This window comes from Leopardus geoffroyi, chromosome X, assembly GCF_018350155.1.
Source record: "Leopardus geoffroyi isolate Oge1 chromosome X, O.geoffroyi_Oge1_pat1.0, whole genome shotgun sequence".
Taxonomy (NCBI): Eukaryota; Metazoa; Chordata; class Mammalia; order Carnivora; family Felidae; genus Leopardus; species Leopardus geoffroyi.
In genome coordinates, this window is record NC_059343.1 from 9,772,264 (window position 1) to 9,787,385 (window position 15,122).

General features: G+C 49.1%; 1 protein-coding gene across 1 annotated transcript; it reads left to right on the forward strand.

Moving 5' to 3' along the window:
* The first annotated feature begins 5,784 nt into the window (after positions 1-5,784).
* On the forward strand, positions 5,785-7,952 carry TMSB4X (thymosin beta 4 X-linked). Its single transcript, XM_045470810.1, has 3 exons — positions 5,785-5,897; positions 7,000-7,113; positions 7,513-7,952. The coding sequence occupies exons 2-3, from the start codon at positions 7,014-7,016 to the stop codon at positions 7,545-7,547; spliced, it is 135 nt and encodes a 44-aa protein (XP_045326766.1). The 5' UTR covers positions 5,785-5,897; positions 7,000-7,013; the 3' UTR covers positions 7,548-7,952.
* The last annotated feature ends 7,170 nt before the right edge of the window (positions 7,953-15,122 follow it).

Below are 15,122 nucleotides of genomic sequence, written 5' to 3' on the forward strand. Positions count from 1 at the left end.
TGGGATCAGACGACATGTCAAGGTCCTCCCATGTCGTAGCGCCCACCAGGGCTCCGTTCCTTGTTATGGCTGGACACTGTCCCCTCGTGTGGCTACACCACATTTCCTTCACGCGGTCGTCCGCCGATGGGCATGTGGCTGGCTCTACCTTTCGGCCGTTGGCTGTGAATGGTGTTGCTGTGAACAAGAAGACGAGTATTTTGTTCGGATGCGTGGCCTTGATGGAACCGATTCGCTAAAGTGAGTTTTGGTAACCGTAGTGTCTATGAATCTCAAGTGTCCGTATCGTCTTGACCCCCTCAGGCAGTGGGGTCCTGGCACTAAATTGCGTGGTAAAAACCTGGACCTTGGGGCGCCTGGGTGGCTTGGTCGACTGAGCGCCTGATTCTTGATCTTGATCTCTCTCGCTGTCCCTCCCCCACTCACATGCGTTTTCTCTCTCTCTCTCTCTCTCTCTCTCAGAATAAATAAACTTAAAAAAAAACACCTTGAACGCAAGCATCCTTTTCTGGTGTTTCCATCGGCCTTGTGTGTGGCCTTTGTGTGAGAAAATGACATTCTCCTCTTCTTGCTTTGTTGCAAATTCTATCTGGGGAATTCTTTCCCAGGGAAGCCTCCTGTGAGAGAAGGCGGCAGAGAGAATTGGAGCAGTGGGCAGTGCTGCTGGCACAGGCTTGCTCCCTCATCGGCCCTGGAACCTGCCAGGCGGTTCTCACGTAAATGTAAGCTAAGAGCTGCAGGCATCCCGCGGGCAGAGAAAAAGAGCCAGGCAGCAAGGAACGGAAGAGAACTGGGGTTGACACCTGGCGCAGGCCCTAGAAAAGGGTGGTGGCCGCCAGCTCCCAGGGCAACTAGGCTCAGGCTGAGGCCTAGCAGAGGGTGCAGAGGCCCAACCGTCCCGTGCCCCTGCTCAGACCTTTTCACGCTCGGGCAGCATAGGTGGGAAGGATCAGAGAGGGAGGGCATTGTAGGCCCAGGAAGGGGCCCAGGAGTAGATGGGCCCCTTCCTGGGTCCTAGGAAAAGCCAGGGCACTGGGGGTGCACAGGGAATGAGGACGAAACGGGCAGGACTAGCTTCATAACCTGGGGACACGGTACAAAATGAAAGCGCGGGGCCCTTCGTGGAAAATTAACGATTTCAAGATGGCGGCCGGGGAGCACGAAGCCACGCCAAGGGTCTTCGTGAGCGCGAGGCCTTGTACCTCTGCATAGGTCCCATGCCCTTGGAGCCAGCCCTGCAGAGGGGGAATGGTCCGGGTCATCCAAGGAGGTCGAACTCGGCCTACGTGAGGTAGCTTTTCAAATCTAGTGCCCACCTTGATTTTCCTTACCATAAAGCCGTTAGCCACTTTCTGCTGATGGTGTGGGAGACACATTCTATTTAAAAAGCTTTGACGTCCGCCGAAGCCGCACATTAAAATACGGGGAACACTTGTTACTTGCGGATGATAACTTCCGCTTCGCAGCGGAGTAAAAAGTTGGTCATTTCTTTTTTACACATAAGTCCAGCGGGAGTAGGCGGAGCCTCCCCTTTCAATATATTATTATTTGACCTGCTAATTTTTTGTCACCACTGTAATGGGAATGACCTCTGGGGAGAATACTGAAGTCGTGCAAAGCTGTGCGAAAGTGCCAACACTGAAGATACCGTAATCGTTTTAATTTTCAAATTTAATTGCTATGCTACGTGACTGCGATATCCGCGTTTCAAAGTTTTCGTGCCGGAAAAATGTATTGCGATGGGATAAAACTTCACCCTTATCGGGCCTATGGAACAAAGCCTAAGGGCCTTTGGATTCTAGAAAAGCATAGTGTTTAAATGAAGCAGCTTCTGAACCAACCCTGCCTCTGGTTTCCATCGGGTGGTTTTGGGTAAATCCTTTAATCTCCCCAGGGCTCCCTCAACTGCAGAGGTGCCTCTGTCATAGGTTGGGTAAGGATTTAGGGAGATTACGCATGGAGAGCTCCCCTGTATACGGCGAGCACGCAAACAACGTTATCATTACGGTCACGACTGCTGCTTCTACTGCTGTTCTTATCGACGACGCCGGTGATGATCGCGATGGTTGACTCTGGCCGCTGCCTGCTTCTCAACCTTATTTCCTGTTACCTTCTCTCGTTCTGCGCAAGCCCCGGCCAAACTAAGCGACGCACCGCCCCCTGCACATACTTGAAGGTTCTCTGCCTTCTTTTTGGTGCCCTTGCTGTGCAGAGACTGAGTAACCACTTGGAGGGGATGTTGTAGAGGCGAATTCAAGCCACAGAAGGGAACTGGGTTGAATGAAATCCCCTTTAAAGTTCCCTTTGGCGCTAAGATCCCATCAGATCAACAAAGCGAACGGGAAAGCCAGCGGCACGTTTGCCATTCCCCAGAGTGATCTTCGACTCTGCTCTGCTTGGCCTCCTCTGCTCGTTTTTTTTTTTTTTTTTGTTTTGTTTTTGTTAGTGCCCCTTGCAGCCGGTGAGAGTTGAACTAGATACTGTATATGGATAGGCCACTCAATACCCCTTCCCTGTCATTAGGGGGTGGGGACTGGGGCGTTGTCTGTGGGGGATTTAGATGAACAGATGGCGTGGGGCCACCGGGGGAAAGTGGGTTGCAGGCAGGTAGGGCAGCTGGTGGGCAGCCCTGGAACCCGGACACAGGGACGCCGGGCTTGAGAAGGCCAAGGGTGGGGAACCTTGCTGCTGTCACTTCTGTTCCTTCTCTTCTTGTTCTGGCCAGTGCTCTGCCCAGAATTGAATAGGTTAAAAAGACGAGGACTGGTTTGCGTGAACCCAGACTTCCCTGGCTGTTTGTCCAGCTTTGAAAATAGCTACAAACCCGTCCCGGGCCATCCCTGGAAAGGAAAATGAAACACAGTGTGGTGCGACACCTCTTCCTGGTTCCACGGGGCATGGGCTTTGGAGGTGGGCCGCCGCCCAGCGCAGGCTCTCTCGGCGCATTTTTCACAGGGTGCTGTGGCCCCCGAGCTGAGGAAGGCCTGGCCGGCACCAGGTGGGTGCCTTACCAGAGTCTTCCACCGGAGAGCCCTGAGCGGGGTGGGTGCACCCTGAAGTTCTGTAGTCACTCAAAGCCGCCATCTTTTCAAGTGGGACGGAAAACCCCCACCTCCACGGGTGGCTGTGCCCGGCACACTTAAAATGGTAGCTTCGGTGAGGTGGGAATTATCCGGGACATCTGAAACATGGACGCTGAGGGGTTTGAATCATCTGGGGGAGGAAGGCAAGGTGGTTAGCGCCACAGGTTCAAAGTTGGGCCCAGCCGGGTTCAAGGACCTTCCTCACTGAAGTAAGTCAGCTCTGCCAGGCATTCTGGGAAACAGAGCGGCCTGCCCCCTCCTCACACGCTTCCTGAGGATTCTCCGGCACAGACTTGGGGGACGGGGGTGAAGACTTTTATGAACCCCTCAGCACAAATAACACAAATACCTCCCGCCTGAGTTACCACAACAATGGATCTCTAGCCTCAGTTTCCCCATCTGTGAACCTCTCCTCCCGGACGGGCAGCGGGCAGGACAGGCAGAAGCAAGTCTCAAGCACGTCTGACAATGCCTGACGCTTACAAGGCATCAACCGAGGGGAGATGCGATTTTTTATTTGCTGTAAAAGTAACACGAGATTTCATTTATCCCGGTACTTTATGAAAACATCGAAAATTTGCAATTCCAAACACCGAACGTTCATTTATTTTTTCCCTCCACTTGCCATCCTAAATGAGAATAACAGTACAAAGCACTTCCTAAGGCTTTAGGCCTCCCAGCCACCCCGTGAGGTCCGTACAACTGCAATGACCCCATTTTACAGACGAGAAAGCTCGGGCACGGAAACATGAATTCATGTGGCCAGGGGCACCTAACTCTGAAGAATATTCCTCCAGTTCGCGTTTCCCTTCATCTGCCTCCCCCTGTCTTTCCATTCCCTCTGGGTCCCAGACAAGGTGTCAGGACAGGCCGGGCACAGTAGACACCCTTCCTTTTAGTGTGTCCCCTTCCTCTCTGTCTGTCCATATCTAAACACCACGGAAGGCTGCTTGCTCGAAACTCGAAAGATTCTCCGGGCATTTCCAAATTTCCACTCCTCTGTCTCTTCTGGAGACATTGCTCTGGCAGGCCTAGCCCTTTCTAAGCAAAAGGCCTTGGGGAGAAGAAGGACTGGGCCTTGTGGTCCTTGGTACCGGGAGACACTGCAGGGGAGGGGGGTGGAAGGGGCGGCGGGAAGCGGCGACTTTTGACAGCAGCTGGGTGAGGCAAAATGGAATCCCGGAACCTACAGAAATGGTGTCAGTATCTGAAACGGGCCAGAAATTCACCCTGCATGATCTTTTCTGAGCTTCCACGACCAAGGGGACTCAACTAGGGTAAGGCCAGGGGGAGGTGTAATCAGAGAGGTGACATCCTGTTTAGAGAACAGAATGGCAGCCACCCAGCAGAGCATGAACTGGGGAGCCAGACAGTCACCTGCCCCTCCCCACCCCCTCCTGCTTTCCCCCCCCACCGCCCACCCCGGGAAGAAGGAAGTCAAGTGGATAAAGAAATGGGGAAGTCGGAGGTGCTCCTGCAATGGCTTTTAAGGGCCTATATAACACTTGACTTTAATCCCCAGGAGACAAAAGCCACTGCCCTACACATGATTAGTAAGGGGTTTCTGGAAATATTTCTTCAGGATGCAGAAAGGGATAAAAAGGATCATGCATTCTATTTCGCAGCTCAAAATAATCTCAGGTAGTTCTTTTCCAACCCGCCGGTCTTTTTCCTTTCACCTGCCACTCGCAGGCACAGGGCACGGGGTCTGTAACTAATTTCGGCGGCAAGGGGGTCACGGTACTAGCAGGCAAGGTGCCATTTTGAAAACTGCTCGTCTCCACCGAAATCTCCCATTTCCGGATGTAACTTAGAAGGGCCCTTCAATAATGTCTTGGGCTGGAAAGGCTCTCTTTGAAACGGAATGAGATTTTTAAATTTAATCTTTCGATTTTAGAAATGATGGGACTGCAGTCTTTGGCATTGGGCCTCCTTAGCAATCACTTTTATATTTAGGAAAATAAGAAACAGGACAGTAAAAGAACTTCCTTATTGTCAGGCAGCAAGTCAATAGCAGAGCTTGAACTTGACTTATTTTTCTAAGGCGGGGGGGGGGGGCGTTGTACCCTATAAAACATGGATAAATTAACCTCCAAGCGGCCAATATTCCGGTTTTTTGTTTCGACTGCTCGCAAAAATTATAGCGATGAAGAAAATACGCATGTTACAGTAAAGAACCTTGAAAACAAAATCCCTTCACGGTGTTTTACCTCCCACCCAATTCAAGGAGAAGCCGGGCGAGGAGACAAAGAGGGCCGGGGTGGGGCGCGGGCCCTCGGCTGGTCCGAAAGCTGAGTCACAGGAATCGCACCCCTGCAGTGGGCGAGGCCCTCCCGCGCGGCCACCGCACCCTGGCTTGGGGATGTCCGCCCCAGACAAAGCCAGCTTCGCAGTAAAGGAATGCCTGTCCCCCCCCCCCCGCCCCCCCCGTAGGTACCACCCTAGACCCTTAGTTATCATGCCCCGGTCCCCAAGAGCAGGCTTCCGCGGCTGTTGCAAAGATCCACGATGCTAAAATAGACACGAAGGGGGAAAATGCATTATGCAGGAAGTGCTGGAGAGTGGGGGGGCTTGGGCCCGTTTTAATTTTCCGCCGTCGTTGCGGTCAGGGTGCACTGGTGCACACGGGGCGGGGGTCCCCCAAACGCCAGGCAGGGTGAGGAGCCGGGGCGCGAAGGGGTTAAGTGGGCCGGCGGGTGACATCACCTCATTTACATAGGAGCGCGCATATAGCGGCGCGCGGCGCGTCCCGCCCGGCATTCGGCAGCGGCCACTGCGCAGATCGGACTTCGCTCGTTCGTGCACCTCGCTCCGGTGAGCCCCAGGGTCCCTGCCTCCTGCCCTCCCGTCCCTTCCCCGCCCCGCGCCCGCGCTCGCCCCTCGGCGGCCGCCTCCCTCCCGAGGCGTCCCTGCAGCCCGAGCCCAAACGGTCCTCCCGGGGAGGCCTGCCTTGGGGGCCTGGGGGTGCCAGACCCTGCCAGATGCTGGGGGGACGGGGTCGGGAACTCGGTGATTTAAAAAAAAAGTCCCCCTCCCCCCCCAAACCGGACCTTTGGCCGTGCAGCTTCGAGGGAACATTTTTTTCTCCCCCGCCCGAGGCATTCTACATTGTCTCTTAGGCGGTGATTAGTCAGGAACAGAAAGATCCTTTGTTCCAACTCACACCCACCCGAACCCGGAGCTTCAACAATTACATTTTTTCTTGTAGCCTCCGAGGGCTTCTTGGGCTCTTATCTGTCCAGATTCAGGGGGCTGGGCTCCACTGTGAGATGGAAAAAAAAAAAGGGGGAGGTCAGTCCTTCTTGCGGGGGCTGCCGAATGGCCCCTGCGTGCCGATCACCACCGGTCGATGGGGTGTGGGGCAGCTTTGTGTGCAGCCGGCGGCATTGTTGAGCGCCAGCGAGGAAGCGGTAGGGCGGTGGTCGGAGCGCCGGCCGCAGCTGCCGCCTTTGTGAGCAGAGAAGAAACCACGGGCGCGCATCTTTGGCGGACAGAGCGCGCATGGAAAATGGCAGCGCTGTGCAGCCCGGGATTCATTTTAAGAATTTTTACTCGATCCCATCCCCCCTTGAAATGGCTTCACCGTGTTCCCCCTTTAACCAGCCTTGAATGGTTACACGTTGCAATTCACAACCCGCCCTGGTCAATTTCATTATTCCGAAAGATTCGCCCCCCCCCCCCCAATGGGGGAGCGATCTTGCCGGTTTGGGCCCCGGCGTTTGGAAATAATGAAGGGGGGGGGGGTTCTCTTTTGTATAGAAAGAGGAAGCTTTAGCCTTGAATGAAAGCGGAAGGAGACAGAGGTGGGGTTTCAGGCAGGGGATGCGAGGGCAAAAGCGCATTTCTGAGCCGGGAGAGACAAGGGTGGGTCGCTCCTCGCGCGATCTCACCCTCCCTCTTGGCTTTGTATATGCAGCTTCCTCTGCAACCATGTCTGACAAACCCGATATGGCTGAGATTGAGAAATTCGATAAGTCGAAATTGAAGAAGACAGAAACGCAAGAGAAAAATCCGCTGCCTTCAAAAGAAAGTAAGTCTCCCCCCTACCCCCCCACCACCACCTTGAGAAAAGGCTGGGCGGGAGGATGGGGAGGGGCTGGGAGGGGGGGCGGGGGAGTGCGGGGGAGGAGCTGACAGCTCTTAATGATGAATGTGGCCTGCAAGGAAAGGCTAATTAAAAATTGTTTTGCAGCCAACCAATAAGGCTTTAATAATGTAATAATGGGATGTTTACAATATATTACGATGCAGTATGTATTCCATTTTATCTGTTCAAATGGTCTTTTTAATGTACATGTTTTCGTGGTGGAACGGCTTGATACTTGGGATACGGGAAGCGATCGGTAAAAGAAAGTGCAATCATCTGACACTAGGCTACCCTGAGTCCCCCTAATGAGCTCTTCTCTTTCTTTTTTCTTTCCTGTCACAGCGATTGAGCAGGAGAAGCAAGCAGGCGAATCGTAATGAGGCGTGCGCCGCCAATATGCACTGTACATTCCACAAGCATTGCCTTCTTATTTTACTTCTTTTAGCTGTTTAACTTTGTAAGATGCAAAGAGGTTGGATCGAGTTTAAATGACTGTGCTGCCCCCTTTTCACATCAAAGAATCGAGAACTACTGACAAACGAAGGCGCCTGCCTCTCCCATCTGCCTGTCTGGCTGGCAGCGAAGGAAAAGAACTTGCATGTTGGTGAAGGAAGAAGCTGGGTGGGACGACAGAGAAATCTAGAGTAAAAACCAAGCTGGTCCAAGGTGTCCTGCAGGCTGTAAAATGCAGTTTAATCAGAGTGCCATTTTTTTGTTCAAATGATTTTAATTATTGGAATGCACAATTTTTTTAATATGCAAATAAAAAGTTTTAAAACCTGGCTGGTGTGACTGTGGTGTCTGGAAGGAGCGGCTTATTCATACACGAACCCTTTGCCAAAGGGCTGAGAGCGGTCTCGCTGGGGAACGATAAGTAACAAACATCGGGTAATTGGGGGTAAAATCAGAGACGGCGTAGAAATGAATTTCATCCAGGAATGTGAAAAATTCACCTCGTGTGTCCTAGGTGATGGGAAGATTATTTCTTTAGGCTGCTTGAATTCCTAGTATGAGTTGTACGAAAACAAAAACACATTTGCAGTTCTTGCCTTTCATAGGGTTCGATAAGCCAATGCTGAATTTATTGCGTTAATGGAGGTGGTGATAATTCACAGCACAATCTTTGATTCAGGAGTCAAGGTGAACTTGCTTACTTAGCCAGTTACCAGCATTGACACAAATAGGATTTAAGCAGTTTGGTCATGAGGAAAAACTACATTTGTAACAGCTCCTTTATAAAAGAATTCAAAATGTGCTTCCTTGTCTAATGGCCGGTTTCAGTATTCAAAATTGTTTTTATAAAATGATGGGTGCATTTATGATTAATGAATATCATTTTTAAATAAAGAGGACCTCTTTGGATTTAAACGACATCAGGACAAGGATGGAGTCTATGTTAAATTTAAAGTCCGTAGGATTTAATTGGTTCATCTCGAGGGTTCGCCTTTCCTGAGGCTGATAACTTCTTTGAAGTACCTGTTTTAACTGGTGGGGAAAAGCCAAGCCCTTGTTTGGGGCCGTTTAGGTACAGAAAAAGGGAATTGAAGTCTCAGGATTTTTTTTTTTTTTTTTTTTTTTTTTTTTTTTAAATACAAAGGCTATCATTCTCAAATGTCCTTAACGGATTCCTCGGCTTTGTAAGGACGGGTGCAAATATTTTTTTCAAAAATCCTACCAAGGTTCTCAAGTGGCAGCAGCCTTTAAGGATGCCAGTTCACCCAGTAAGGATCTCAGCAAAGCTAAGCCTTGGCATGCAGATGTCCGGGAAGTTCAACTGCCCCCCTCCCCCCAATCCCTGCCCCCAAGACTGAAGAAAATGCCCCTCCTGAAGGAGGGGGTGGAGGGCAGATTGTTGATCAGTATTAAACCGGTTGATTTCATTTCCTTTGCTCAACACTTATTTTGAGAAATGCACAGGAAACCATTTACCTGTGGTTTAGACAATCAACCAGACCCATCAGCTACAAGTGTATCTGCAGCGCCAGGGAAGGGATGTGTGCCGGGTTGGCTGCAAAACCCGAATGCCACAGTCTGCTCAGCCGGCCCTCCAGCCCCGCATTTTCTTTTCCTTCCTGCAAGGAAGGGTGTGGGCAAAATGAAAATGCCCAAGGCACAAAGAGAGGCCAAGTCCACGTGGGTTTTTGCTGTGTCCGTTTTTCAAACCATGCGGAGATGAAATGAGCGTTAAGGGGAAAGGAAAAAAAAAAAGTAAAAATGAAAAATCTGGTAATGATTGAGTTTTGGCGGGGTGGTGTGTGGGATGGGGAAATTCAGAAGCTTCTGTACATATCACACTGTGCACTTAACTACTGCACGTGGGGATGGGGGGTAGGAGAGGCTACTTTTGTAAAAAAATTTGATGAGTGCATTCTGTTTTCTTCCCAAGAGAGGATCTTCCCAGAAGGGCCTGGGATATTTGTGAATCCCTATGGGAATGTATACTGTTATTAGGAGCTTGGAGTAGACGGTCTTTTTCACAGACACGGAGACTGAGGTCCCGGTTAGAATGAGGGACTGCTCAAATTGAAGGAGGCCATAGCCACCGCATCTTTGACCCTCTCTCCTCCCCCAGGAAGAAAGAGGCCAAGGTTGCTTATGTAAGAGCCTAGGGTCACACAGTCCTGTCCGGGACTTCTGCAAATTTTCAATTGATCCGGACGAATCAAGCAAAAACAGAGGAAGTAAAAAGAGACTCACCCAGAGACTCTCAAACAAAAACACCCCAAGCTGGAGCCTTTCTGAGTTCCAGATTATAAATCGAAACAGTATTTCATAAAATTGCAAGCACTTAGCACTTGATTTCCCCTCGTAGGGTTCACTGAGCTGGCAAGAGAATAAGAAAAACACCCTGCCCAGCTCCCCCCACCCCCGCATATTTCTCACTTTTCAGAGCGCCTTACGGTGCAATCTAAGAGAATTAAACACCCGGATTTGAAGTTCGACTATATTTTATTTGAATGTTGTGAGAGGCTAGATGACAAATCGAAGACACAGATGTGCAATGCAGCAAGCTAAGAAGAAAATATGTTTCTATGGCTTAAATTTGCCTGGCTTATGTGTTCCCTGGATAATTGTACTATAGCCTCTGACCTCTCTCGTGATACTGTTGGCCTCTGAGACTTGCGGGCAGGGTACGTGTGTGCCCTAAGTTCAGACTCCTGTGGTTTTCCTTCTGTGTCCAATGGGGCCTCGCCTGGTAAGGGGCACATCTTAGGGCTGCAATATCCACTTTTCTCCTCTTAATTGATGCAGACTTTATGTAACGTGATGGTTTCGGGGTACCTTTGAATGTGGGAATGTCATAGTAAATAGCACGATTTCAGATGTGTATATATTTTTGGTTACTGATAAACAAATAAACGGTTGCCAGTGGCCAATGGCCAAATACAGCCATAACTTAGAAGCAGTCTTACTAAACACCATGGACTGTTTTTCCTTTTTCTGTGACGGTCTCAGATTAGAATGGCCAGCCAAGGACATTGGCATTGATTCCACATATTAAGCCTCACTACACTTCTCCTTGGCCTCACATATATATTTTTAAAATATATTTTTTGGGGCGCCTGGGTGGCTCAGTCGGTTAAGCGTCCGACTTCAGCTCAGGTCACCATCTCACGGTCTGTGAGTTCGAGCCCTGTGTCGGGCTCTGTGCTGACAACTCAGGGCCGGGAGCCTGCTTCAGATTCTGTGTCTCCCCCTCTCTCTGCCCCTCCCCCGCTCGTGTTCTGTCTCTCTCTCAAAAATAAGTAAACAGAATAAACAAATAAAATATATTTTTTAATCAATATTATACAGGGATGTCATCCTCAATATTTATTTGTAATAACCACCTAAATGTAATGAAAGGAAAATCACACATTATGTGGACTCTCCACCTCGTGAAACTTAAAAATTATTTTACAAATAATATTTAAAGAGCTGTGAGCAGTGGCTAATTTGCCACTGTTCTTGGTTGTGCTGATTTTGAATCAACACTTAGAGCCAACTACATCTATTAAGCCAGAGTGCTGGGTCATTAGTTCACCCCACCAATATTTATCAACAGAATAGTACATGCTGGGCATTTGTTATTATTATATTTGCCACCGAGATCCCTGACCTCATGTGTGTTCCCTTGGCTAAAGATGTTCTTTTCATCTAAATCTGAGCAGAAAATGCTAAGAAATTATTCCTATTCATTTTTAGGGTGAATGATGAACCCAAGGGCCTTGAGGTTTTTAATTATTTTTCATTAAAAAAAATATATATATATATATATATATATTTTACTAAGTAAACTCTGGACACAACAGGGGGCTTGAACTCATGACGTCAACCGAGATCAAGAGTCACATGCTCTGCCAGCCAGGTGCCCTAGGGCTTTGAGTTTTTAAATACATCTAAACATGTGTTCTTTGCTTTACTGTGGACGCTTTCCCCAAATGTATCTATAATGATTCCATTCTAACCCCTCCCAAAGATCTGTGGTGAGTGAAATTTGATGGAAACCAACTGATTCTTTGCACCACAAATATTTTATTAGCATAGAAAGATTGGGCATAATAATTCTTGCCTGTTATCTTTTTATTTGTTTTATTTATTATTTTTTAAATGTTTATTATTTTTGAGAGAGACAGAGATAGAGTTCGAGCAGGGGAGGGGCAGAGAGAGAGAGAGAGACAGAATCTGAAGTGGGCTCCAGGCTCCAAGCTGCCAGCACAGAGCCCGATGCGGGGCTGGAACTCACAAACTATGAGATCATGACCTGAGCCGAAGTCAGAGGCTTAACCGACTGAGGCACGCAGGCACCCCTTTATTTTATTTTGTTTTGTTTTGTTTTGTTTTGTTTTGTTTTGTTTTGTTTTATTCTATTCTATTCTATTCTATTCTGTGTAATCTCTACACCCAATGTGGGGCTTGAACTCACGACCCTGAGATCAAATGTCGCAAGCTCTACCGACTGCGCCAGCCAGCTGCCCCTTGCCCGTTATCTTTTGATAATCCTTTATGAAGAATGCCCAAGATTCTCGAATGGACTGAATGGATATTATTTTAAAATCTTTTTCTAGGATTTTAGGATTTTGATGCTGAATTTCCAGAGCAACACTTCTTCTTGCTAAAGCCTTACCCTTCTTTAGCCTCCTTTCTCTAACTTGACAGTAACACTGTTGGGGGCAGAAACAGTCCCTTGAATTTTGAACCCCCTCCCCCCCACCACCGAGAAGATAGCCAGATCCCGACCGCATCAGGATATCTGTAAGTATAGCACTTCTCTGACTGGCAGCTGGGTCACATTTGTTGAGTAGGATTCCACGGCTTTCGACAGAGAGGGACAAGTTATGCTCATGATCTTTTCAAAGCAGCTGGAGCTATATTCCTGGGACATTATTGTCAAACCACCGGAAATTAGGCCTTTCCTCATGACCACACACAGCTCGCTCTGTAAGTGCCTGATACCCTTTGGCTACACAGAGACTTCCCGATAGTGTTTTCCCGATCGGGAAACCAAAATAGTTCCCAAGATTAAAAAACATATTTATATATCATCTCGAGTGTCATCTAGGTATTTCAATCTAAAGCAATGGCTTGCAAATAATAATAATAATAATAATAATGATAAACGTAATGGCTCGCATGAAGGGTGGAAAGAATCATTCTTCGTTGACACACCAAGCATCTGTTGAGTACCTCCAGCGTGCCCGGCCCTTTCCTGGTTGCTGGGAACAGAGAGATGAATCAGACCTGGGCCTGATGGGAGAGGCAGACCCGAGAGAGTCAGCCACGGGTCTGCTCCTTTGCCCAGCATCTGTTCACTGAGCTATTTTTGCTCGGCGACACCCTGGGCTGGGAGATACACTGGAACTGGTAAAGGGCTGTGTGACTGAGGGGCTTGAAAATCACCCTCGGGCCGTCAGGAGATATCAGAAGTGAAATCACGTCACCCACGAGACCGAGCGCAGACTCTTCCTGTACAGAAACAGAGCCATCTGGAGGGTAGGGCGAAGAAGCTGTTCGTACTTGTTATGGCAAAAGCAGATTATCGGTGTTACGTGAACCTCGTAGGGGAAGGTAATAAATCATGCTTTTATTGGTATTTCTTAGTCTACGTCTCAATAAGACAGGCTGTAGTGGCTCCACCTGATAAACACTTTTCCTGTTCATTTGCTACCAAGTTTTATACTGGTGCGGACAGAAGATTAATATGTTTGAAATGGTTAAAATTACATTTTTTTTGCGTGGGACCGCCGAGATTTGCAGCGCTTTGTACTGGGGTTTGCGCGTTCAAAGCGGGCCTTCGGTCATGTATCGGTCTCCTGACGGCTGCTGTAACAAAGTACCATAAATCCAGGGGCTTAAAGCAATACAAATTCATTCGCTCACAGTTCCGTAGGTGAGGAGTCCAACGTCAAGGTACGGGCAGGCCACGTCCCCTCCCAAGGCTCTAGGGGACAATACTTCTTGTCCCTTCCAGCCTCTGGCGGCTCAGGATAGTCCTTGGCTTGCGGTGGCGTAAATCCGGTGTTGGCCTGTGTCTTCACGTGGCCCTCTCTGTCTCGGTGTCTTGTCCTCTCTTCTAGGGTTGCTTGTCATTGGGTTTAGGGCCCACCTGGGTAATCAAGGATGATCTCATCTCAAGATGGTTAACTACATCCGCGAAGACTCCTTTTCCAAATAGGTTCACATTCCCAGGTTGCAGGGATTTGACGTGGGCCGAGCTCATTGGCGGAGCCGCCATTCGACCCGCTAGGAATCGTGACCGGTAGGTCTTCTGGTGGAGGCATTGCACTGGGATGGTTGGAGCGGTACGTTGGCGAGCAGCACTGTGGGCAGGGACCTTTGGCGGAACAAGTGGGTTTGTGGAAGGAGAGAGGATAGTCGCGGGTTTCGCATTTTAATCAGAAAGTTACTCCACGTTCTAAGGATCAATATGGAAAACCGGAGCTGTGGGTGAGTGGAGACAAAGGGGCACAGAACGGAAGGAACATCAAAGGTCTGGAATCGCTTATGTGCTTGCTGTGATCACAGAGATCAGTAACATGGGTGGTCACAGAAGAAAGCAATTGTGTGGGTACGGTAATTTGAAATGTCCTCAAGGTGAGTGAAAAGTAACATTGGGGAAAATAAGTATATATGCTATTATAAGCAGTTGGCGAGGCTAGTCCTGAAAATTAAAAAGGAAATAATAAAGCTAAAAGAATAGAAAATGGATGACTTAAAGAAAGAACTATAATGGATAACCCTCAGCTTGTCATTTCAGAACCGATTATTGGGGCGCCCGGCTGGCTCAGTTGGTTGAGCGTCTGACTCTTGATTGTGGCTCAGGTCATGGTCCCAGGGTCGTGGGATCGAGCCCCTCGGGTATTGAGCCCCTCGTCGGGCTCCACGCTGAACATGGAGCCTGCTTGAGGTTCTCTCTCTCTCCCTCTGCCCCTTCCCCTCTTGTTCTCTCCAAGGAAATAAACATTTAAAAAAAAAATTGGGGCGCCTGGGTGGCTCAGTCATTCGAGCGTCCATCTTCGGCTCAGGTCATGATCTCGCAGTTCGTGAGTTCGGGCCATGGAAGGGGCTCTGTGCTGACAGCTCGGAGCCTGGAGCCTGCTTCGGATCCTGTGTCTCCCTCTCTCTCTGCCCCTCCCCCGCTCATGCTCTCCCTTTCACACAAACATTGAAAACACAAATACACAAAAAATAAAAATAAGTAAGACAGTTGCCAACGTTGAGCTGAGATGATGACAGCCCTGTGAATTCATCAATGCAAACAGAAATTCTCGAAGCCATTCATAGATGCCTAAGGTATTCCTCCAAGATCCCACTGACTTTTGCTTTAAAAGCCCTGTATTGTAACAGAGAGGCACGACTGCACACACGCACCGAGAACAGACACACTCGCAACTAAATGCTGGGAACCTTCGTCCAATCAGGGCTGCTTTCCTGAAACAGGTCATGAAGTTTCCTAACAGGAGAGACGGGTA